General features: G+C 48.8%; 1 protein-coding gene across 1 annotated transcript in view; it reads left to right on the top strand.

Moving 5' to 3' along the window:
• LOC134352297 (uncharacterized) overlaps positions 1-25,414 on the top strand; it is a 130,230-nt gene that overhangs the window by 74,662 nt on the left and 30,154 nt on the right. Inside the window, exons 9-12 of the mRNA XM_063059588.1 lie at positions 704-769; positions 8,115-8,197; positions 15,041-15,154; positions 18,387-18,497. Coding sequence (XP_062915658.1) covers positions 704-769; positions 8,115-8,197; positions 15,041-15,154; positions 18,387-18,497 — 374 coding nt within the window. The remainder of the gene's footprint in view (positions 1-703; positions 770-8,114; positions 8,198-15,040; positions 15,155-18,386; positions 18,498-25,414) is intronic.

Below are 25,414 nucleotides of genomic sequence, written 5' to 3' on the forward strand. Positions count from 1 at the left end.
GCTCTGCTATTCCATTATGCTTGATTCATTATTCCCCTCAACCCCATTATCCGCCTTCTCTCTGTAACCATTGATACCCTGATTAATCAAAAACCTATTAAACTCTGTTTTAAATATGTCCAATGAGTTGGTCTCCGTGAACTCCACAGATTCACAATCCTCTGGCTAAAGAAATTCCTCTTCATTCTGTTCTGAATGGATGTCTCTCCATTCTGAAGCTGTGCCCTCTGATCCTAAACTCCCCCACTATAGGAACGATTCTTCCAGGGCTTTCAATATGCAATAGGTTTCAATGAGATCCAGCACAGGACAGTACAATCCAGGAACAGGCTCTACAGCCCACAGTGTTGTGCCAAATCAGTCATCAAATGGCCGGCTAAACTAATACCCTCTCCTTGCACAAAGTGCATATTCTTCCTTTTTCCTCATATTCACATACCTATCTGAACGTCTCTTAAATGTCTGCATTGTATCTGCCTCTACCACCAGCCCAGACAGCCACCTCTCTCTGTGTAAAAAACTCGCCCCCTGCACCTCCTTTGATGTCACCCACCACCTCTCAACTTACATGCTCGCCCTCTGGTACCAGACATTTGGATGACCTCGTCTGGGGCAAGAGGGTTGGGAGAAGGCTTGAGCTTTTGACAAGAGGAGGCTGGAACAGACTGAACTCTTCACTTGGGGTCATTTCAATTTGTTCCAGCTGCATGAGGCCGGCGTATCAATCCTCCATGAATTTGCCAAGTTCGACAAAGAGGCCAAGGGTTTGGTAAGTCAAAATGACCTCAATAGAATTAGCAACATACACACAATGCTGGAGGAACTCAGCAGGCCAGGCAACGTCTATGGAAAAGAGTACAGTTGACGTTTCCTTCCCAAAAGGTTTTGGCCCAAAACATCGACTGTACTTTTTTCCAAAGATGCTTCCTGGCCTGCTGAGTTCATCCAGCATTTTGTGTGTGTTGCTCGGATTTCCAGCACCTGCAGATTTTCTCTCGTTTTTCAATAGAATTAGCTCCACTTTAATGTAGAGTTGGTGTCTGATTCAGGGTCTCAGAGAATGAGGCTCGCAATCAGAATCAGCTTAAATATCACCGGCACTTGTCGTGAAATTTGTTGTTTTGCAACAGCAGTGCATTGCAATGCATAATAATAAAAATTATAAATCATAATTAAGAAAATATATATATACACATTGAGTCTGTCCATCGGTCAGGGTTGACCACGGATGTTGCATCCCAGCTATCTACGTTACGCGCAGGCCAGGACAGTACGATATGGAGAGCGAGTTGTTGTCCACGCTGTAGGACAACATCAACGCCCCTCCGTGCAGCTGATGAATCCAAAGGAAGAGCAGAGCCTGATTCAGTTTGACACCAGCAGCATCACAGGAGCTGCCAGTCAGTGTTGAACTCAACATAAGACTACCTTAGGGACTCCAGCTCCAGACTTTTCCTCGGGGTTTACTCCCAAAACCTTTCCCTCGAGTGGGTACAGCTGCAAAGCAGCGGAGGTTTGAGATCAGAGTTTTCCCTCTCCGAGATGAGCTGTCAACCACGGCTGATGATCTGCCCCAAGTGACTGGTTTTAGGATGCAGTAACCCACCTTTGCCCTTTCTGTTGGTAGAAATGTTTCCACCAGGCTTCGTAGCTAAGCCACACATGACGGTCAGGAGCTGGACTTTGTTGAAAAGGCTATTAGAGATGCACATTATTGGGACCATTTAATAGGCTGGGTGAGCTTATCCAGCCCCGGCTATAACAACCTTAAGGAAACATATATCCATGCTGGTGATGTAAAGGAAACAAAAATTGAGGGAGTTTCAACAGCCCAGAGCCCCGTGTGTGTGTGTATGTGTGTGTATATATATATATATATATATATATAGACGTGAAGAAGCACGGAGGAACATTTGGAGAAACTTCTGAAATGGCCGCTTTGCTGCCGCTGCTACTGTGCGATCGAGAATCTCTGGAGGGGAAGGCCCCAGATCCTCGGCTTTGCCTATTGCCTGTTGCCGGGGCCGGGGTCAAAGCGCTCGGCAGAGATGGTGCTCGGTTCTCAGTGTCGGAGGGTTGGTCGGAGGCTCGAAGTTTTCGGACGGACTGAGAGTTGGACTGTGGTCGGGTGCTTCCAGGGTGCTGCATCGGCAAGTTTGCGGTGCTGGAAGCTCATGGCAGGAAGAGTTTTTCTTCCTTCTACCGTCTGTGTGAGATGATGGGACTTTCGAGAGACTTTGAGACTTTTTTTTTACCGTGCCCATAGTCTGTTCTTCCATCAAATTATGGTATTGCTTTGCATTGTTGTAACTATATGTTATAATTATGTGGGTTTTGTCAGTTTTTTTAGTCTTGGTTTGTCTTGTGTTTCTGTGATATCATTCTGGAGGAACAAATTGTATCATTTCTTAATGCATGCATTACTAAATGACAATAAAAGAGGACTGTGTGTCCTCATAATCTAATCTAATCTAATATTAATTAAATTAAACAAGTAGTGCAAAAATGGAAACAATAGTGAGGTGGGCTTCATGGCTTCATTGTCCATTCAGAAATCTGATGGCAGAGGGGAAGAAGCTGTTCCTGAAACACTGAGTGTGGGTCTTCAGGCTCCTGTACCTCCTCCCTGGTGGTAGCAATGAGAAGAGGGCCTGTCCTGGGTGATGGGGGTCCTTAACGATGGATGCCGCCTTTCTGAGGCATTTCTTGGCCAAAGAGTTCATACAATCAGCGACTGATCCCCATTCTGGAGTCCAGACGAGAATGGTGTGGTCGGATGAGGAGAACTAATCTTCCATCTGTTGGGTCTTCAGTGAAAGGAGGAGCCCACAAGTGCCGCCACACATCCTGACACCGAGATAGCAGGCCCACCATGTTCAGCAGAACAACACAAGCAGCAGCAAGACACGAGCACAAAACAAGCCCCTTTCCCACCCTCCCACTCATATAATCATGCCTCCACCCTCCAGTCTGGGACCCTCCCACTCACACAATCATACCTCTAACCACCAGTCTGGGACCCTCCCACTCACACAATCATACTTCTAACCACCCGTCTGGGACCCTCCCACTCATATGATTATACCTCTAACCACCAGTCTGGGACCCTCCCACTCAAACAATCATACCTCTAACCACCAGTCTGGGACCCTCCCACTCACACAATCATACCTCCAACCACCAGTCTGGGACCCTCCCACTCACACAATCATACCTCTAACCACCAGTCTGGGACCCTCCCACTCACACAATCATACTTCTAACCACCAGTCTGGGACCCTCCCACTCATATGATTATACCTCTAACCACCAGTCTGGGACCCTCCCACTCACACAATCATACTTCTAACCACCAGTCTGGGACCCTCCCACTCAAACAATCATACTTCTAACCACCAGTCTGGGACCCTCCCACTCATATAATTATACCTCTAACCACCAGTCTGGGACCCTCCCACTCACACAATCATACTTCTAACCACCAGTCTGGGACCCTCCCACTCAAACAATCATACTTCTAACCACCAGTCTGGGACCCTCCCACTCATATAATTATACCTCTAACCACCAGTCTGGGACCCTCCCACTCACACAATCATACCTCTAACCTCCAGTCTGGGACCCTCCCACTCACACAATCATACTTCTAACCACCAGTCTGGGACCCTCCCACTCAAACAATCATACTTCTAACCACCAGTCTGGGACCCTCCCACTCATATGATTATACCTCTAACCACCAGTCTGGGACCCTCCCACTCATATAATTATACCTCTAACCACCAGTCTGGGACCCTCCCACTCATATAATTATACCTCTAACCACCAGTCTGGGACCCTCCCACTCACACAATCATACTTCTAACCACCAGTCTGGGACCCTCCCACTCATATAATTATACCTCTAACCACCAGTCTGGGACCCTCCCACTCACACAATCATACCTCTAACCACCAGTCTGGGACCCTCCCACTCAAACAATCATACCTCTAACCACCAGTCTGGGACCCTCCCACTCACACAATCATACCTCTAACCACCAGTCTGGGACCCTCCCACTCACACAATCATACCTCTAACCTCAAGTCTGGGACCCTCCCACTCACACAATCATACTTCTAACCACCAGTCTGGGACCCTCCCACTCAAACAATCATACTTCTAACCACCAGTCTGGGACCCTCCCACTCACACAATCATACCTCTAACCACCAGTCTGGGACCCTCCCACTCACACAATCATACCTCTAACCTCCAGTCTGGGACCCTCCCACTCACACAATCATACTTCTAACCACCAGTCTGGGACCCTCCCACTCACACAATCATACTTCTAACCACCCGTCTGGGACCCTCCCACTCATATGATTATACCTCTAACCACCAGTCTGGGACCCTCCCACTCAAACAATCATACCTCTAACCACCAGTCTGGGACCCTCCCACTCACACAATCATACCTCCAACCACCAGTCTGGGACCCTCCCACTCACACAATCATACCTCTAACCACCAGTCTGGGACCCTCCCACTCACACAATCATACTTCTAACCACCAGTCTGGGACCCTCCCACTCATATGATTATACCTCTAACCACCAGTCTGGGACCCTCCCACTCACACAATCATACTTCTAACCACCAGTCTGGGACCCTCCCACTCAAACAATCATACTTCTAACCACCAGTCTGGGACCCTCCCACTCATATAATTATACCTCTAACCACCAGTCTGGGACCCTCCCACTCACACAATCATACTTCTAACCACCAGTCTGGGACCCTCCCACTCAAACAATCATACTTCTAACCACCAGTCTGGGACCCTCCCACTCATATAATTATACCTCTAACCACCAGTCTGGGACCCTCCCACTCACACAATCATACCTCTAACCTCCAGTCTGGGACCCTCCCACTCACACAATCATACTTCTAACCACCAGTCTGGGACCCTCCCACTCAAACAATCATACTTCTAACCACCAGTCTGGGACCCTCCCACTCATATGATTATACCTCTAACCACCAGTCTGGGACCCTCCCACTCATATAATTATACCTCTAACCACCAGTCTGGGACCCTCCCACTCATATAATTATACCTCTAACCACCAGTCTGGGACCCTCCCACTCACACAATCATACTTCTAACCACCAGTCTGGGACCCTCCCACTCATATAATTATACCTCTAACCACCAGTCTGGGACCCTCCCACTCACACAATCATACCTCTAACCACCAGTCTGGGACCCTCCCACTCAAACAATCATACCTCTAACCACCAGTCTGGGACCCTCCCACTCACACAATCATACCTCTAACCACCAGTCTGGGACCCTCCCACTCACACAATCATACCTCTAACCTCAAGTCTGGGACCCTCCCACTCACACAATCATACTTCTAACCACCAGTCTGGGACCCTCCCACTCAAACAATCATACTTCTAACCACCAGTCTGGGACCCTCCCACTCACACAATCATACCTCTAACCACCAGTCTGGGACCCTCCCACTCACACAATCATACCTCTAACCTCCAGTCTGGGACCCTCCCACTCACACAATCATACTTCTAACCACCAGTCTGGGACCCTCCCACTCAAACAATCATACTTCTAACCACCAGTCTGGGACCCTCCCACTCATATGATTATACCTCTAACCACCAGTCTGGGACCCTCCCACTCACACAATCATGCCTCTAACCTCCAGTCTGGGACCCTCCCACTCACACAATCATACCTCTAACCACCAGTCTGGGACCCTCCCACTCACACCATCATGCCTCTAACCTCCAGTCTGGGACCCTCCCACTCAAACAATCATACTTCTAACCACCAGTCTGGGACCCTCGCAGTCAAACAATCATACTTCTAACCACCAGTCTGGGACCCTCCCACTCACACAATCATACCTCTAACCACCAGTCTGGGACCCTCCCACTCAAACAATCATACCTCCAACCACCAGTCTGGGACCCTCCCACTCAAACAATTATACCTCTAACCACCAGTCTGGGACCCTCCCACTCATATAATTATACCTCTAACCACCAGTCTGGGACCCTCCCACTCACACAATCATACTTCTAACCACCAGTCTGGGACCCTCCCACTCACACAATCATACCTCCAACCACCAGTCTGGGACCCTCCCACTCACACAATCATACCTCTAACCTCCAGTCTGGGACCCTCCCACTCACACAATCATACTTCTAACCACCAGTCTGGGACCCTCCCACTCAAACAATCATACTTCTAACCACCAGTCTGGGACCCTCCCACTCATATGATTATACCTCTAACCACCAGTCTGGGACCCTCCCACTCACACAATCATACCTCTAACCTCCAGTCTGGGACCCTCCCACTCAAACAATCATACTTCTAAGCACCAGTCTGGGACCCTCGCAGTCAAACAATCATACTTCTAACCACCAGTCTGGGACCCTCCCACTCACACAATCATACCTCTAACCACCAGTCTGGGACCCTCCCACTCAAACAATCATACCTCCAACCACCAGTCTGGGACCCTCCCACTCAAACAATTATACCTCTAACCACCAGTCTGGGACCCTCCCACTCATATAATTATACCTCTAACCACCAGTCTGGGACCCTCCCACTCACACAATCATACTTCTAACCACCAGTCTGGGACCCTCCCACTCACACAATCATACCTCCAACCACCAGTCTGGGACCCTCCCACTCAAACAATCATGCCTCTAACCTCCAGTCTGGGACCCTCCCACTCAAACAATCATACTTCTAACCACCAGTCTGGGACCCTCGCAGTCAAACAATCATACTTCTAACCACCAGTCTGGGACCCTCTCACTCACACAATCATACCTCTAACCACCAGTCTGGGACCCTCCCACTCAAACAATCATACCTCCAACCACCAGTCTGGGACCCTCCCACTCAAACAATTATACCTCTAACCACCAGTCTGGGACCCTCCCACTCATATAATTATACCTCTAACCACCAGTCTGGGACCCTCCCACTCACACAATGATACTTCTAACCACCAGTCTGGGACCCTCCCACTCACACAATCATACCTCCAACCACCAGTCTGGGACCCTCCCACTCAAACAATCATGCCTCTAACCTCCAGTCCCTGGCCCAAATCTCAGATTCCAGAAGGTAATGCACATTTGTCAGATAAACCTTGGTGTAATTGAGTAAGTTATAACCACATGAAGGGAAGCATGTTAGATTAGCAGAATGAAATGCCACATCTTTGGAATTAACTTTAATGACACGTGGGCCGACTCCATGGAAATCAGGTGGTCAGCAGCAGTTAATTTGTCAGACAAGTATCTCAAAGAATGGGACTGACAATTCGGAGCACTGAGTTCAAATCCCACCACAACAACTGTGGAATTTAGATTCGGTTAATAATGTTAGCTTTATTAAAAATATATTAATTGTTAGTAATCATAATCGCCACAGTTACATACCAATTAGCGTGACACTATTACGGCTCAGGGTGTTGGAATTCGGAGTTCCATTCTGGTGCCATCTGTAAGCAATTTGCTCGCGCCCCCACCCCGCCACGCCACCTCAACACTTTGCTTTCACCTGGGTGTTCCGGTTTTTGCCCACATCCCAAAAACGTACCAGTTAGTGGGTTAATTGGTCATTGTAATTTGTCCTGTGATTTAGGCTGGGGTTAAATTGGATGATTGCTGGGCAGTGCAGCTCGTTGTCTGGAAGATCCTGTTCCAAGCTGTAACTTTGAATAACTAAATAGGGGAGGGGATTGGCCATTGTTACCCTGTTGGTGTCTCTGGAACCAGGTATGTACTTACTGTTTGCTGAACAACACACACAAAATACTTGAGGAACTCAACAGGCCGGGCAGCATCTATGGAAATGAATAAACAGCTGAAATTTCAAGCCAAGACCTCTCAAAAGGACCCCAATGAAGGATTTGGCCTAAAACATCAACTGTTTATTTGTTTCTATGGATGCTGCCTGACCTGCTGAGTTCCTCCAGCATCTTGTGCGTGTTGCTTTAGATTTCCAGTGTCTGCAGAATCTCTTGTGTTCATGACTTGAACTGGCCAAGATGTTCCTTTGTTGCAGATCAGCAAAAGCAGTTTCCGGCACGCATTGGTTGATTTAAAAATTGCAATGTTTGTCATGGATATGGAGCACCTGTTATCCAGGTATGTGAGTGTGTGTCTTCCTCTCTTCTCACTGCTTGATCACCTCAGTCAATGCTGTCTCACCTTCCAAGGAGAAACACTTCTAAATTCAGGAACATTTATTACCCATCAGTCATCCTCAGGAAGAGTTATTAACCCTCAATCACCTTCAGGAATAGTCGTTACCCCACAATCATCCTCAGGAACAGTCATTACCCCTCAATCACCTTCAGGAACAATCATTACCCCTCAGTCATCCTCAGGAAGAGTTATTAACCCTCAATCATCCTCAGGAACAGTCATTACCCCTCAATCATCTTCAGGAACAGTCATTACCCCTCAACCATCAGGCTTTTGAACCAGAGGGATAACTTCACTCTCTTCAAGACTGAATTGTTTCCACATCCTATGGACTCACTTCCATTGACTTTTCTCTCACTTTTTTGATATTTATTGCTTATTTATTTTTCTTATTTTTGTATTTGAACAGTTTGTTGTTTTTTTGCACATTGTTTTCCCATCTTGTTGGGTGTGGTCTTTCACTCACTCTATTGTTCCTTGTACTTACTGTGAATGCTCACAGGAAATGGAATCTCAGGATTGTACATGGTGACATATATGTACTTTGAAAATAAATTTACTTTGAACTATGAATTTCAGCCCAAAACCTCCAAAGAAGCTGCTCCCTGATTGTGGTTCCCACTCCCTCCCTCCCTCCCTCCCTCCCTCCCTGAGAAAATAGTATGCAATATTGTACAGGGCATAGATAGGATAAATGCAAGCAGACCTTTTTCCACTGAGGTTGGGTAGGACTACAACTAGATGTCATGGGTTAAGGGTCAAAGGTGAAATATTTACGGGGAACCTGAGGGGGATCTTCTTCATTCAGAGAGTGGTGCAAGTGTGGAACAAGCTGGTAACACAGAGACCGTAAATAAAACACTTATCCAGGGAAAACAGTCCTGTTCTATCCAAGTCATATCAAAAACTCTCTGTCTTTGCAACACCCTTCACTACTTCTGAAACCCTTCCATCTCGTACATCCCCTGTATCCAAAACCCCCTCCAGCCAATACACCCCTCTGTCTCTGTAAACCCCACTAGTCCCTACACCCCCCTCTCTCTGTAAACCCCTCTAGCCCTTACCCCCTTACCTGACTCTGTAAGCCCCTCCATCTTCTACACCTCTCCCTATCTCTGTAAGCCCCTGTAGCCTCTACACCCTTCCCTATCTCTATAAACCCTTCTAACCCCTACACCTCTAACTGTCTCCATAGCCCCACTCCATCCCTGTCTCTGTAACCCATCCAGCCCCTACACCCCTCCCTTTCTCTGTAACCCCCTACACCCCTCCCTGTCTCTGTAACCCCTCCAGCCCCTACACCCCTCCCTGTCTCTGTAACCCCCTCCAGCCCCTACACCCCTCCCTGTCTCTGTAACCCCCTCCAGCCCCTACACCCCTCCCTGTCTCTGTAACCCCCTCCAGCCCCTACACCCCTCCCTGTCTCTGTAACCCCCTCCAGCCCCTACACCCCTCCCCGTCTCTGTAACCCCCTCCAGCCGCTACACCCCTCCCCGTCTCTGTAACCCCCTCCAGCCCCTACACCCCTCCCCGTCTCTGTAACCCCACAGCCCCTACACCCCTCCCCGTCTCTGTAACCCCACAGCCCCTACACCCCTCCCCGTCTCTGTAACCCCTCCAGCCCCTACACCCCTCCCTGTCTCTGTAACCCCTCCTGCCCCAACACCCCTTCCTGTCTGTGTAACCCCCTCCAGCCCCTACACCCCTCTCTGTCTCTGTAACCCCCTCCGGCCCCTACACCCCTCCCTGTCCCTGTAACCTCTTCCAGCCCCAACACCCCTTCCTGTCTGTGTAACCCCCTCCAGTCTCTACACCCCTCCCTGTCTCTGTAACCCCCTCCGGCCCCTACACCCCTCCCTGTCTCTGTAACCCCTCCAGCTCATACACCCCTCCAGCTCCTACACCCCTCCCTGTCTCTGTAACCCCTCCGGCCCCTACACCCCTCCCTGTCTCTGTAACCCCTCCAGCTCCTACACCCCTCCCTGTCTCTGTAAACCCCCTCCAGCCCCTACACCCCTCCCTGTCTCTGTAACCCCTCCAGCTCCTACACCCCTCCCTGTCTCTGTAAACCCCTCCATCCCCTACACCCCTCCTTGTCTCTGTAAACCCCTCCAGCCCCTACACCCCTCCCTGTCTCTGTAACACCCTCCAGCCCCTACACCCCTCCCTGTCTCTGTAACCCCCTCCAGCCCCTACACCCCTCCCTGTCTCTGTAACCCCCTCTGGCCCCTACACCCCTCCCTGTCTCTGTAACACCCTCCAGCCCCTACACCCCTCCCCATCTCTTTGGTCCCTATATCCTTCCTTGTCTCTATAACACCCTCCTTCCCTACACCCCTCCCTGTCCCTGTAACCTCTTCCAGCCCCTACACCCCTCCCTGTCTCTGTAACCCCCTCCAGTCTCTACACCCCTCCCTGTCTCTGTCACACCCTCCAGTTTCTACGACCCTCCCTGTCTCTGTAACCCCTCCAGTCCCTACACCCTTCCCTGTCTCTGTAACCCCCTCCAGTCTCTACACCCCTCCCTGTCTCTGTAACACCCTCCAGTCTCTACACCCCTCCCTGTCTCTGTAACCCCTCCAGTCCCTACACCCCTCCCTGTCTCTAACACCCTCCCCTACACCCCTCCCTGTCTCTGTAATTCTCTTAAGCCCCTACATCCCTTCTTGTCTCTGTAACACCCTCCTTCCCTACACCCCTCCCTGTCTCTGTAACCTCTTCCAGCCCCTACACCCCTCCCTGTCTCTGTAACCCCCTCCATCCCCTACACCCCTCTCTGTCTCTGTAACCCCCTCCAGCCCCTACATCCCTCCCTGTCTCTGTAAACCCCTCCATCCCCTACACCCCTCCCTGTCTCTGTAAACCCCTCCAGCCCCTACACCCCTCCCTGTCTCTGTAACCCCCTCTGGCCCCTACACCCCTCCCTGTCTCTGTAACACCCTCCAGCCCCTACACCCCTCCCCATCTCTTTGGTCCCTATATCCTTCCTTGTCTCTATAACACCCTCCTTCCCTACACCCCTCCCTGTCTCTGTAACCTCTTCCAGCCCCTACACCCCTCCCTGTCTCTGTAACCCCCTCCATCCCCTACACCCCTCTCTGTCTCTGTAACCCCCTCCAGCCCCTACATCCCTCCCTGTCTCTGTAACCCCCTCCAGCCCCTACATCCCTCCCTGTCTCTGTAAACCCCTCCATCCCCTACACCCCTCCCTGTCCCTGTAACCCCCTCCATCCCCTACACCCCTCTCTGTCTCTGTAACCCCCTCCAGCCCCTACATCCCTCCCTGTCTCTGTAAACCCCTCCATCCCCTACATCCCTCCCTGTCTCTGTAACCCCCTCCATCCCCTACACCCCTCTCTGTCTCTGTAACCCCCTCCAGCCCCTACATCCCTCCCTGTCTCTGTAAACCCCTCCATCCCCTACACCCCTCCCTGTCCCTGTAACCTCTTCCAGCCCCTACACCCCTCCCTGTCTCTGTAACCCCCTCCAGTCTCTACACCCCTCCCTGTCTCTGTCACACCCTCCAGTTTCTACGACCCTCCCTGTCTCTGTAACCCCCTCCAGTCTCTACACCTCTCCCAGTCTCTGTAACCCCCTCCAGACTCTACACCCCTCCCTGTCTCTGTAACCCCCTCCAGCCCCTACACCCCTCCCTGTCTCTGTAACCCCTCCAGTCCCTACACCCCTCCCTGTCTCTAACACCCTCCCCTACACCCCTCCCTGTCTCTGTAATTCTCTTAAGCCCCTACATCCCTTCTTGTCTCTGTAACACCCTCCTTCCCTACACCCCTCCCTGTCTCTGTAACCTCTTCCAGCCCCTACACCCCTCCCTGTCTCTGTAACCCCCTCCATCCCCTACACCCCTCTCTGTCTCTGTAACCCCCTCCAGCCCCTACACCCCTCCCTGTCTCTGTAACACCCTCCAGCCCCTACACCCCTCCCTGTCTCTGTAACCCCCTCCAGCCCCTACACCCCTCCCTGTCTCTGTAACCCCCTCTGGCCCCTACACCCCTCCCTGTCTCTGTAACACCCTCCAGCCCCTACACCCCTCCCCATCTCTTTGGTCCCTATATCCTTCCTTGTCTCTATAACACCCTCCTTCCCTACACCCCTCCCTGTCCCTGTAACCTCTTCCAGCCCCTACACCCCTCCCTGTCTCTGTAACCCCCTCCAGTCTCTACACCCCTCCCTGTCTCTGTCACACCCTCCAGTCTCTACAACCCTCCCTGTCTCTGTAACCCACTCCAGTCTCTACACCCCTCCCTGTCTCTGTCACACCCTCCAGTTTCTACGACCCTCCCTGTCTCTGTAACCCCTCCAGTCCCTACACCCTTCCCTGTCTCTGTAACCCCCTCCAGTCTCTACACCCCTCCCTGTCTCTGTAACACCCTCCAGTCTCTACACCCCTCCCTGTCTCTGTAACCCCTCCAGTCCCTACACCCCTCCCTGTCTCTAACACCCTCCCCTACACCCCTCCCTGTCTCTGTAATTCTCTTAAGCCCCTACATCCCTTCTTGTCTCTGTAACACCCTCCTTCCCTACACCCCTCCCTGTCTCTGTAACCTCTTCCAGCCCCTACACCCCTCCCTGTCTCTGTAACCCCCTCCATCCCCTACACCCCTCTCTGTCTCTGTAACCCCCTCCAGCCCCTACATCCCTCCCTGTCTCTGTAAACCCCTCCATCCCCTACACCCCTCCCTGTCCCTGTAACCTCTTCCAGCCCCTACACCCCTCCCTGTCTCTGTAACCCCCTCCAGTCTCTACACCCCTCCCTGTCTCTGTCACACCCTCCAGTTTCTACGACCCTCCCTGTCTCTGTAACCCCCTCCAGTCTCTACACCCCTCCCTGTCTCTGTAACCCCCTCCAGTCTCTACACCCCTCCCTGTCTCTGTAACACCCTCCAGTCTCTACACCCCTCCCTGTCTCTGTAACCCCTCCAGTCCCTACACCCCTCCCTGTCTCTAACACCCTCCCCTACACCCCTCCCTGTCTCTGTAATTCTCTTAAGCCCCTACATCCCTTCTTGTCTCTGTAACACCCTCCTTCCCTACACCCCTCCCTGTCTCTGTAACCTCTTCCAGCCCCTACACCCCTCCCTGTCTCTGTAACCCCCTCCATCCCCTACACCCCTCTCTGTCTCTGTAACCCCCTCCAGCCCCTACATCCCTCCCTGTCTCTGTAAACCCCTCCATCCCCTACACCCCTCCCTGTCTCTGTAAACCCCTCCAGCCCCTACACCCCTCCCTGTCTCTGTAACCCCCTCTGGCCCCTACACCCCTCCCTGTCTCTGTAACACCCTCCAGCCCCTACACCCCTCCCCATCTCTTTGGTCCCTATATCCTTCCTTGTCTCTATAACACCCTCCTTCCCTACACCCCTCCCTGTCCCTGTAACCTCTTCCAGCCCCTACACCCCTCCCTGTCTCTGTAACCCCCTCCAGTCTCTACACCCCTCCCTGTCTCTGTCACACCCTCCAGCCCCTACACCCCTCCCTGTCTCTGTAACCCCCTCCAGTCTCTACACCCCTCCCTGTCTCTGTCACACCCTCCAGTCTCTACAACCCTCCCTGTCTCTGTAACCCACTCCAGTCTCTACACCCCTCCCTGTCTCTGTAACACCCTCCAGTCTCTACACCCCTCCCTGTCTCTACACCCCTCCCTGTCTCTGTAACCCCTCCAGTCTCTACACCCCTCCCTGTCTCTGTCACACCCTCCAGTCTCTACAACCCTCCCTGTCTCTGTAACCCCTCCAGTCTCTACACCCCTCCCTGTCTCTGTAACACCCTCCAGTCTCTACACCCCTCCCTGTCTCTACACCCCTCCCTGTCTCTGTAACCCCTCCAGTCCCTACACCCCTCCTTGTCTCTAACACCCTCCCCTACACCCCTCCCTGTCTCTGTAAATCTCTTAAGCCCCTACATCCCTTCTTGTCTCTGTAACACCCTCCTTCCCTACACCCCTCCCTGTCTCTGTAACCTCTTCCAGCCCCTACACCCCTCCCTGTCTCTGTAACCCCCTCCAGTCTCTACAGCCCTCCCTGTCTCTGTAACACCCTCCAGTCGCTACAACCCTCCCTGTCTCTGTAACCCCCTCCAGTCTCTACACCCCTCCCTGTCTCTGTAACACCCTCCCTGTCTCTGTAGCACCCTCCCTGTCTCTACACCCCTCCCTGTCTCTACACCCCTCCCTGTCTCTGTAACACCCTCCCTGTCTCTACACCCCTCCCTGTCTCTGTAACCCCCTCTAGTCTCTACAACCCTCCCTGTCTCTGTAACCCCTCCAGTCCCTACACCCTTCCCTGTCTCTAACACCCTCCCCTACACCCCTCCCTGTCTCTGTAACCCCTCCAGTCTCCACAACCCTCCCTGTCTCTGTAACCCCTCCCTGTCTCTGTAACCCCCTCTCGTCCCTACACCCCTCCCTGTCTCTAACACCCTCCCCTACACCCCTCCCTGTCTCTGTAACCCCTCCAGTCTCTACAACCCTCCCTGTCTCTGTAAACCCTCCAGTCTCTACAACCCTCCCTGTCTCTAACACCCTCTCCTACACCCCTCCCTGTCTCTGTAAATCTCTTAAGCCCCTACATCCCTTCTTGTCTCTGTAACACCCTCCTTCCCTACACCCCTCCCTGACTCTGTAACCCCCCTGGCCCTTATACCCCTTCCCATCTCTGTAACCCCCTCCATATTCGAGCACAACGCAGCAATGGCTGATGTAATTTCTGTGACCCAATTGTGCTCTGGATTAAAAGTGAGTGCAATTGTAATTCTATCCCACGGTTAGATTCAATTTAAGACGGAAGGACGGATTGGTAGATTACGTGACATTCGTGAGAAAACTACAAAGCCGATCGAATTTGAGCCTTTTCCAGAAGCTGATTCCACAGTTAAATCCCAGGTAAGTTGGTGGCAGACAGTGACTGGATAGATTGATGCTCACTATCACTTCCCGTTCTGGCTGAGTTGGGAGAATGGGCAATGAAGTGGCAGATGGAATATACTGTATTGTCATGCACTTTAGTAGAAGGAATAAAGGTGAAGACTATTTTCTAAATGGGGAAAAAAATTTCAAAACTCAGAGGTGCAAAGGGACTTGGGAGTCCTTGTGTAGGATTCCTTAAAGATTAACCTGCAGGATGAGTCGGAGGTAAGGAAGGCAAATGTAATGTTAGCATTCATTTCGAAAAGACTAGAATATAAAAGCAAGGATGTAATGCTGAGGCTTTATAAGGCACGGGTCAGGCTGCACTTGGTGTAACGTGAGCAGCTTTGAGCCCCTTATCTGAGAAGAGATGTGCTGATACTGGAGAGGGTTCAGGGGAGGTTCATGAGAACGATTCCAGGAATGGTTTGATGACTCTGGGTCTGTATTCACTTGAGTTTAGAAGAATGAGATTGGGATATAATTAAAGGCTTTAAGATATTGAAACGCCTGTACAGAGTGGATGTGGAGTGGTCTAGGACCAGAGGACACAGTTCAGAGTAGAAGGATGTGCATCTACAACAGAGATGAGAAGGAATTTCTTTAGCCAGAGGGTGGTGAATCTGTGGAATTCATTGCCACAGACAGCTGTGGAGGCCAGGTCACTGGGTATATTTAAAGTGGAGGTTGATAGGTTCTTGATTAGTCAGGTCATCAAAGGTTATGGGGAGAAGTTAGGAGAATGAGGTTGAGAGGGATAATAAATCAGCTATGATGGAATGACGGAGTAGACTCAATGGGCTGAATGGCCTTATTCTGCTCCTATGTCTTATGGTCTCATGCACTGACACTGGGACCAGACGGGTTGTCCTATGCTTGAGACGTGAGTATCTGCCTCTGGAGTTGAGGAGAGTGAGAGTGAACAAAGATTCTGATGTGTCTCAATAGGCTGGATGCAGGAGGATTGATTTAAGATTTCAGATGAATTTATTTATCACACGTACAGTACACTGTGACCACTGTGAAATGTGTCATTTACGTTAACAACCAACACAACACAGTCTGGTGTCCACCATGCCCGGCAGAACAACACAATCAAAATCAACAACAGTGGATAGGGTAGTTAAGAAAGCTTATGGGGTGTTAGCTTTCATAAGTCGAGGGATAGAGGTTAAGAGTCGCGATGTAATGATGCAGCTCTATAAAACTCTGGTTAGGCCACACTTGGAGTACTGTGTCCAGTTCTGGTCACCTCACTATAGGAAGGATGTGGAAGCATTGGAAAGGGTACAGAGGAGATTTACCAGGATGCTGCCTGGTTTAGAAAGTATGCATTATGATCAGAGATTAAGGGAGCTAGGGCTTCTCTCTTTGGAGAGAAGGAGGATGAGAGGAGACATGATAGAGGTGTACAAGATAATAAGAGGAATAGATAGAGTGGATAGCCAGCACCTCTTCCCCAGGGCACCACAGCTCAATGGCTTTAAGGTAAGGGGTGGGAAGTTCAAGGGGGATACTAGAGGAAGGTTTTTTACTCAGAGAGTGGTTGGTGCATGGAATGCACAGCCTGAGTCAGTGGTGGAGGCAGGTACACTAGTGAAATTTAAGAGACTACTAGACAGGTATATGGAGGAATCTAAAGTGGGGGCTTATATGGGAGGCAGGGTTTGAGAGTCGGCACAACATTGTGGGCCGAAGGGCCTGTACTATGCTATACTATTCTATGTTCTAAAACAATCCTCTTCCCTTTCTCCCACTCACACACCACACACTCACACACCACACACTCACACACCACACACTCACACACCACACACTCACACACCACACTCACACCACACTCACACACACTTCAAATAGAAAAGTCCTGGTTTGCTCAACTGTCCTTGTAAGACACGCTCTCTAATCCAGGCAGCATGCCGGTAAATCTCTGCACCCTATCTAAACCTTCCACATCCTTCCTATAATTAGGTGACCAGAACTGAACACAATTCCCCCTCGTACCCCATCCGTTATTTATTTTTATACACACATTCTTTTTCTCTCTGTCCTTTTTCTCCCTCTGTCCCTCTGACTATACCCCTTGCCCATCCTCTGGGTTTTCCCCCCTGCCCCTTTTCTTTCTCCCTGGGCCTCTTGTCCCATGATCCTCTCATATCCCTTTTGCCAATCACCTGTCCAGCTCTTGGCTCCATCCCTCCCCCTCCTGTCTTCTCCTATCATTTTGGATCTCCCCCTCCCCCTCCCACTTTCAAATCTCTTACTAGCTCTTCCTTCAGTTAGTCCTGACGAAGGGTCTCAGCCTGAAACGTCGACTGTACCTCTTCCTAGAGATGCTGCCTGGCCTGCTGCGTTCACCAGCAACTTTGTGTGTTGCTTGAATTTCCAGCATCTGCAGAATTCCTCGTGTTTACAACTTTCCAAGTGTGGCTTAACCAGAGTTTTATAGATCTGCAACATTACCTTGTGGCTCTTGAACTCAGTCCACTGACTGAAGAGGGCAACACACCATACATCTTCTTAACAACCTTACTCAATTACTTGAACAACTTGAAGGATCTATGGAGGTGAACCTTCTGTTCCTCCACACTGCTAAGAATCCTGCCATTAATCCAGTATTCTACCTTCAAATTGGACCATCAAAAGTGAATCACCTCACACTTTTCCAGGGTGAACTCCATCTCCCGAGTGTGGTCCCGAGAGTTTTATAGAGCTGCAGGGATTGGTGTGGTAGCACTGTGGTTAGTGCAACACTATTACAGCTCAGGACATCACAGTTAGATCAATTCCAGCGTCCTCTGTAAGAAAGTTTGCACATACTTCCCATGTACATGTGTGTTTCCTCAGGGTGCTCAGGTTTCCTCCTGAATTTAGTAGGTTAATTTGTGATTGTAAATTGTCGTATGATTAGGCTATAGTTAAATTGGTGAGTTGCTGCGCAGTGTGGCTCGTTGGGCCAGAAGGGCCTGCCCACCCTGTATCTCTAAATAAATACAATCAACATCACTGTGTGGCTCCTGAACGCAATCCCTGGTTAATGAAGGACAACGCACGTACACCTTCTTCACATATCAACTTGCAGAGCAACTTTGCAAGTTCCATGGACATGGACACCAGGAGCCCTCTGTTCCTCCCCACTAATAAGAATCCTGCTATTAACTCTGTATTCTGTTCAGCAGCCACTAACGTCGTCCATTCTCTCCTGTAGTGAAGGAGCACCTCTGAGGGGCATTAAATGCAGCCTGACATCCTCCGAGGCCACAGTCAGCTTACTGAGCCAATGTCACCAACTTTACCTCCAACTGCTGGCAGCTTTCAGGTGAGTCCCGCTCTCACGTTGTGGTCTTAAGTCACGTACGGTCACCCATAATGTCTCCCCTACACCCTTGTCGGGGCTTACGGAAGAATTGGATTGTGTGGCAGAATGGTAATTGGTAATTTGTTTACTTTCGTCAAATTTTAACATAGAACATGACAGCACAATACAGGCTCTTCAGCCTGTAATGTCATGCCCCCCTTGAAACCTACTCTAAGATCAATTTAACCCTTCCCTCACGCATAGACCTCCGTTTTTTTAATATAACTTGGTTTTATTATTGTTTAGTTTATTATCATTCTGGTCACATGTACTGACTTACAGTGAAATACTCGTACATTCTGTCCATACAGATCAGATGCATTGAGGTAGAACAAGGTAAAAGAATAACAATGCAGAATAAAGTCCAACAGCATGCAGGTAGACAATAAGGAGCGAGCTCATAATGAATAGAGATCATGGAGCAGATTGTGAGGCCAGCAGTCCACTTTATTGTAATAGGAGACTGTCCAATACAATTGGAATCAGGTTTCATATCAAAATCAGTATCAGGTTTATTATCACCGGCATGTGACTTGAAATTTGTTAACTTAGCAGGAGCAGTTCAGTGCAATACATAATCTAGCAGAGAGAAAAACATAATAAAATTTTAAAAAATATTAATATAAAAACAAGTAAATCAATTACGTATATTGAATAGATTAAAAAATGTGCAAAAACAGATATACTGTATATTAAAAAAAAACATGAGGTAGTGTTTAAGGGTTCAATGTCCATTTAGGAATTGGATGGCAGAGGAAAAGACGCTGTTCCTGAATCGCTGAGTGTGTGCCTTCAGGCTTCTGTATCTCCTACCTGATGGTAACAGTGAGAAAAGGGCATGCCCCGGGTGCCGGAGGTCCTTAATAATGGACGCTGCCTTTCTGAGACATTGCTCCCTAAAGATGTCCTGGATACTTTGTAGGCTAGTGCCCAAGATGGAGCTGACGAGATTTACAACCTTCTGCAGCTTCTTTTGGTCCTGTGCAGTAGCCCCTCCATACCAGACAGTGATGCAGCCTGTCAGAATGCTCTCCACCGTAAAACTATAGAAGTTTTTCAGTGTATTTGTTGACATGCCAAATCTCTTCAAACTCCTAATAAAATACAGCCGCTGTCTTGCCTTCTTTATAACCACATCGATATGTTGGGACCAGGTTAGATCCTCAGAGATCTTGACACCCAGGAACTTGAAGCTGCTCACTCTCTCCACTTCTGATCCCTCTATGAGGATTGGTAAAGAAACATAGAAACATAGAAAATAGGTGCAGGAGTAGGCCATTCGGCCCTTCGAGCCTGCACCGCCATTTATTATGATCGTGGCTGATCATCCAACTCAGAACCCCGCCCCAGCCTTCCCTCCATACCCCCTGACCCCCATAGCCACAAGGGCCATATCTAACTCCCTCTTAAATATAGCCAATGAACTGGCCTCAACTGTTTCCTGTGGCAGAGAATTCCACAGATTCACCACTCTCTGTGTGAAGAAGTTTTTCCTAATCTCGGTCCTAAAAGGCTTCCCCTCTATCCTCAAACTGTGGCCCCTCGTTTTGGACTTCCCCAACATCGGGAACAATCTTCCTGCATCTAGCCTGTCCAATCCCTTTAGGATTTTATACGTTTCAATCAGATCCCCCCTCAATCTTCTAAATTCCAACGAGTACAAGCCCAGTTCATCCAGTCTTTCTTCATATGAAAGTCCTGCCATCCCAGGAATCAATCTGGTGAACCTTCTTTGTACTCCCTCTATGGCAAGGATGTCTTTCCTCAGATTAGGGGACCAAAACTGCACACAATAATCCAGGTGTGGTCTCACCAAGGCCTTGTACAACTGCAGTAGTACCTCCCTGCTCCTGTACTCGACTCCTCTTGCTATAAATGCCAGCATACCATTCGCCTTTTTCACCGCCTGCTGTACCTGCATGCCCACTTTCAATGACTGGTGTATAATGACACCCAGGTCTCGTTGCACCTCCCCGTTTCCTAATCGGCCACCATTCAGATAATAATCTGTTTTCCTATTTTTGCCACCAAAGTGGATAACTTCACATTTATCCACATTAAATTGCATCTGCCATGAATTTGCCCACTCACCCAACCTATCCAAGTCACCCTGCATCCTCTTAGCATCCTCCTCACAGCTAACTCTGCCACCCAGCTTCGTGTCATCCGCAAACTTGGAGATGCTGCATTTAATTCCCTCATCCAAGTCATTAATATATATTGTAAACAACTGGGGTCCCAGCACTGAGCCTTGCGGTATCCCACTAGTCACCGCCTGCCATTCTGAAAAGGTCCCGTTTATTCCCACTCTTTGCTTCCTGTCTGCTAACCAATTCTCCACCCACACCAATACCTTACCCCCAATACCGTGTGCTTTAAGTTTGCACACTAATCTCCTGTGTGGGACCTTGTCAAAAGCCTTTTGAAAATCCAAATATACCACATCCACTGGTTCTCCCCTATCCACTCTACTAGTTACATCCTCAAAAAATTCTATGAGATTCGTCAGACATGATTTTCCTTTCACAAATCCATGCTGACTTTGTCCGATCATTTCACCGCTTTCCAAATGTGCTGTTATCACATCCTTGATAACTGACTCCAGCAGTTTCCCCACCACCGACGTTAGGCTAACCGGTCTATAATTCCCCGGTTTCTCTCTCCCTCCTTTTTTAAAAAGTGGAGTTACATTAGCCGCCCTCCAATCCTCAGGAACTAGTCCAGAATCTAACGAGGTTTGAAAAATTATCACTAATGCATCCACTATTTCTTGGGCTACTTCCTTAAGCACTCTGGGATGCAGACCATCTGGCCCTGGGGATTTATCTGCCTTCAATCCCTTCAATTTACCTAACACCACTTCCCTACTGACATGTATTTCACTCAGTTCCTCCATCTCACTGGACCCTCTGTCCCTTACTATTTCTGGAAGATTATTTATGTCCTCCTTAGTGAAGACAGAACCAAAGTAATTATTCAATTGGTCTGCCATGTCCTTGCTCCCCATAATCAATTCACCTGTTTCTGTCTGCAGGGGACCTACATTTGTCTTTACCAGTCTTTTCCTTTTTACATATCTATAAAAGCTTTTACAGTCCGTTTTTATGTTCTCTGCTAGTTTTCTCTCATAATCTTTTTTCCCCTTCCTAATTAAGCCCTTTGTCCTCCTCTGCTGAACTCTGAATTTCTCCCGGTCCTCAGGTGAGCCACTTTCTCTGGCTAATTTGTATGCTACTTCTTTGGAATTGATACTATCCCTAATTTCTCTTGTCAGCCACGGGTGCACTACCTTCCTTGATTTATTCTTTTGCCAAACTGGGATGAACAATTGTTGTAGTTCATCCATGCAACCTATAAATGCTTGCCATTGCATATCCACCTTCAATCCTTTAAGTGTCATTTGCCAGTCTATCTTAGCTAACTCACGTCTCATACCTTCAAAGTTACCCTTCTTTAAGTTCAGAACCCTTGTTTCTGAATTAACTATGTCACTCTCCATCTTAATGAAAAATTCCACCATATTATGGTCACTCTTACCCAAGGGGCCTCTCACGACAAGATTGCTAATTAACCCTTCCTCATTGCTCAATACCCAGTCTAGAATAGCCTGCTCTCTAGTTGGTTCCTCGACATGTTGGTTCAAAAAACCATCCCGCATACATTCCAAGAAATCCTCTTCCTCAGCACCTTTACCAATTTGGTTCACCCAATCTACATGTAGATTGAAGTCACCCATTATAACTGCTGTTCCTTTATTGCACACATTTCTAATTTCCTGTTTAATACCATCTCCGACCTCACTACTACTGTTAGGTGGCCTGTACACAACTCGCACCAGCGTCTTCTGCCCCTTAGTGTTACGCAGCTCTACCCATATTGATTCCACATCTTCCCGGCTTATGTCCTTCCTTTCTATTGCGTTAATCTCTTCTTTAACCAGCAACGCCACCCCACCTCCCCTTCCTTCATGTCTATCCCTCCTGAATATTGAATATCCCTGAACGTTGAGCTCCCATCCCTGGTCACCCTGGAGCCATGTCTCTGTGATCCCAACTATATCATAATCATTAATAACAATCTGCACTTTCAATTCATCCACCTTATTACGAATGCTCCTTGCATTGACACACAAAGCCTTCAGGTGCTCTTTTACAACTCTCTTAGCCCTTATACAATTATGTTGAAAAGTGGCCCTTTTTAATGCTTGCCCTGGATTTGTCGGCCTGCCACTTTTACTTTTCTCCTTACTACTTTTTGCTTCTACGCTCACTTTACACCCCTCTGTCTCTCTGCACTGGTTCCCATCCCCCTGTTGTGAACTAACCTCCTCACGCCTAGCCTCTTTAATTTGATTCCCACCCCCCAACCATTCTAGTTTAAAGTCACCTCAGTAGCCCTCACTAATCTCCCTGCCAGGATATTGGTCCCCCTAGGATTCAAGTGTAACCCGTCCTTTTTGTACAGGTCACGCCTGCGCCAAAAGAGGTCCCAATGATCCAAAAACTTGAATCCCTGCCCCCTGCTCCTTCGTCTTACCCTTCCTGAAGTCCTCAATCAGCTCTTTCATCTTACTGATGTTGAGTGCCAGGTTGTTGCTGTGGCACCATTCCACTAGTTGGCATATCTCACTCCTGTACGCTCTCTCGTCACCACCTGAGATTCTACCAACAATCAGCAAATTTGTGGATGGTATTTGAGCTATGCCTAGCCACACGGTCATGGGTATAGAGAGAGTAGAGCAGTGAGTTAAGCACACACCCCTGAGGTGCGCCAGTGCTGATCGTCAGCGCGGAGATGTTATCACCAATCTGCACAGACTGTGGTCTTCCGGTTAGGAAGTCAAGGATCCAATTGCAGAGGGAGGTACAGAGGCCCAGGTTCTGCAACTTCTCAATCAGGTTTGTGGGAATGATGGTATTAAATGCTGAGTTATAGTCGATGAACAGCATCCTGACGTAGGTGCTTGTGTTGTCCAGGTATAAAGCCGTGTGGAGAGCCATTGAGATTGCGTCTGCTGATGAATATTGTGGCGAAAGGCAAATTGCATCTGTCATGAAATTTATTGTTTTGCGGCAGCAGTACATTGCAACTCATATTAAAAACTATAAATTACAGCAAGAAATATATGTATTGAATTAAATAAGAATTGCAAAAAGAGCAAAGAAAGAAAAAATATAAAAGTTTAAGGGGAACATGGGGGTCAGGGGGTCATGAGAGTGGTGCATGCGAGCTCGATTTCAACATTTAAGAGAGGTTTGGATAGGTTCATGGATGATGGGGTTCATGGGGTATGGAGGGTTATGGTCCCAGTGCAGGTTGATGGGAGGAGGTGGGTTAAATGGTTTAGCATGGACTCGATGGGCCAAAGGGCCTGTTTCTGTGCTGTACTTTTCTATGACTTATGAGTCTGTAATAGTGAGGCAGTGTACATGGGTTCATTGTCCATTCAATCTGATATCTCATTTGATAACGGTGAAGAAGAAGTAGACGTACCTCTATTCTGCTTACCTACTGCTAGAAATAGGCGGTGTATCGTCACAGCAACCCTGGGTTCACTAGATCAGAGATATCCCCCTCTCTTGTCTCTCCCTCTCTCCTTCAACCTCACTGTAACTTAGGAAGCATCCTATCCAACGTACTGTGGCTTGGAACACCAACTGGTCTGCCAGTGACTGCAATAAACCACAGAAAGTTGTGGTCACGGCCCATCACACAAACCAGCCTCTTCTCCTGTGACTCTGTACGCACTTCCCAATGCCTAGGGAAAGCAGCCAAAGTAACCAAGGACTTCTCCCACCCCAGACACTCTCTGTTCTCACATCACACATCCCAATGGGCAGAACATATGAAGGTTTGAGGAAATCTGCCCATCACCTCCCTTTGGTGCGTCTCCTCCGTCTGCTTCTCCCATGGTCCACTCTTCTGTCCTATCAGATTCCTTCTTCTTCAGCCCTCTTCCCTTTCCACCTATCACCTCCCAGCTTCTCACTTCATTCCCACCCTCCTCTACCCACTCACCTTCCCCTTCACCAGGTCTCAGCTATTACCTGCCAGTGTGTACTTCTCCCCCCACACCTTCTTATTCCAGTGTCTGACCCCCTTCCTTTCCAGTTTCAGTCCAAAACGTCGACTGTTTACTCTTCCTCATCCTGACCTCCAGCACCCTGTGCAAACAAGTTACATTAACTCTTTCTGCCTTATACCCAGCTATCACCTTCCCCTCACTTCCTCTGCATCTTAAAACTTTACTCTTTTTATGTAACCTTTCCCAGTGGCCCCATTTCCCAATATTTCCCCAGTTTCACTCTCCATAGTAGCTGCCTGAGCTGCTGAATAACTCCAGTAATCCACATGGGACCAATGAAATATGAAAAGAACTTCTCTGGAGAAACATTGTATCATTTCTTAATGCATGTATGCATTTCTAAATGACAATAAAAGAGGACTGAGTGTTCTCATAATCTAATCAAAAAGCATCATGAGACCTGGCGTTGGGGGAAAACTGTCAGAACTGAGACCAATAGATTTTTGTTGTTTGCTGCTGTTAATGTTCACAGAACTAAGCCAGGTTAGTGGAATTAAGGTACAGATCCGAGCAACTAAAAGAGCTTTAAACAGGGAAAAGATGGAATATGAGGGCAAGCTAGCCGATAATATAAAACAGGATACTAAAAGTGTTTCCAGTTATATAGAGAGTAAAAGGGAGCACTGGAAAATGATGCTGGTAATAGTGGGGGACAAAGAGATAGCAGATGTACTGAATAGTCATAGTCATACTTTATTGATCCCGAGCAAAATTGGGTTTCGTTTCAGATGCACCAACCAAGAATAGAGTATAAATATATCAAAATAAAACCATAAATAATTAAATAATAATA

The sequence above is a fragment of the Mobula hypostoma genome, chromosome 9, assembly GCF_963921235.1.
Source record: "Mobula hypostoma chromosome 9, sMobHyp1.1, whole genome shotgun sequence".
Classification (NCBI taxonomy): Eukaryota; Metazoa; Chordata; class Chondrichthyes; order Myliobatiformes; family Myliobatidae; genus Mobula; species Mobula hypostoma.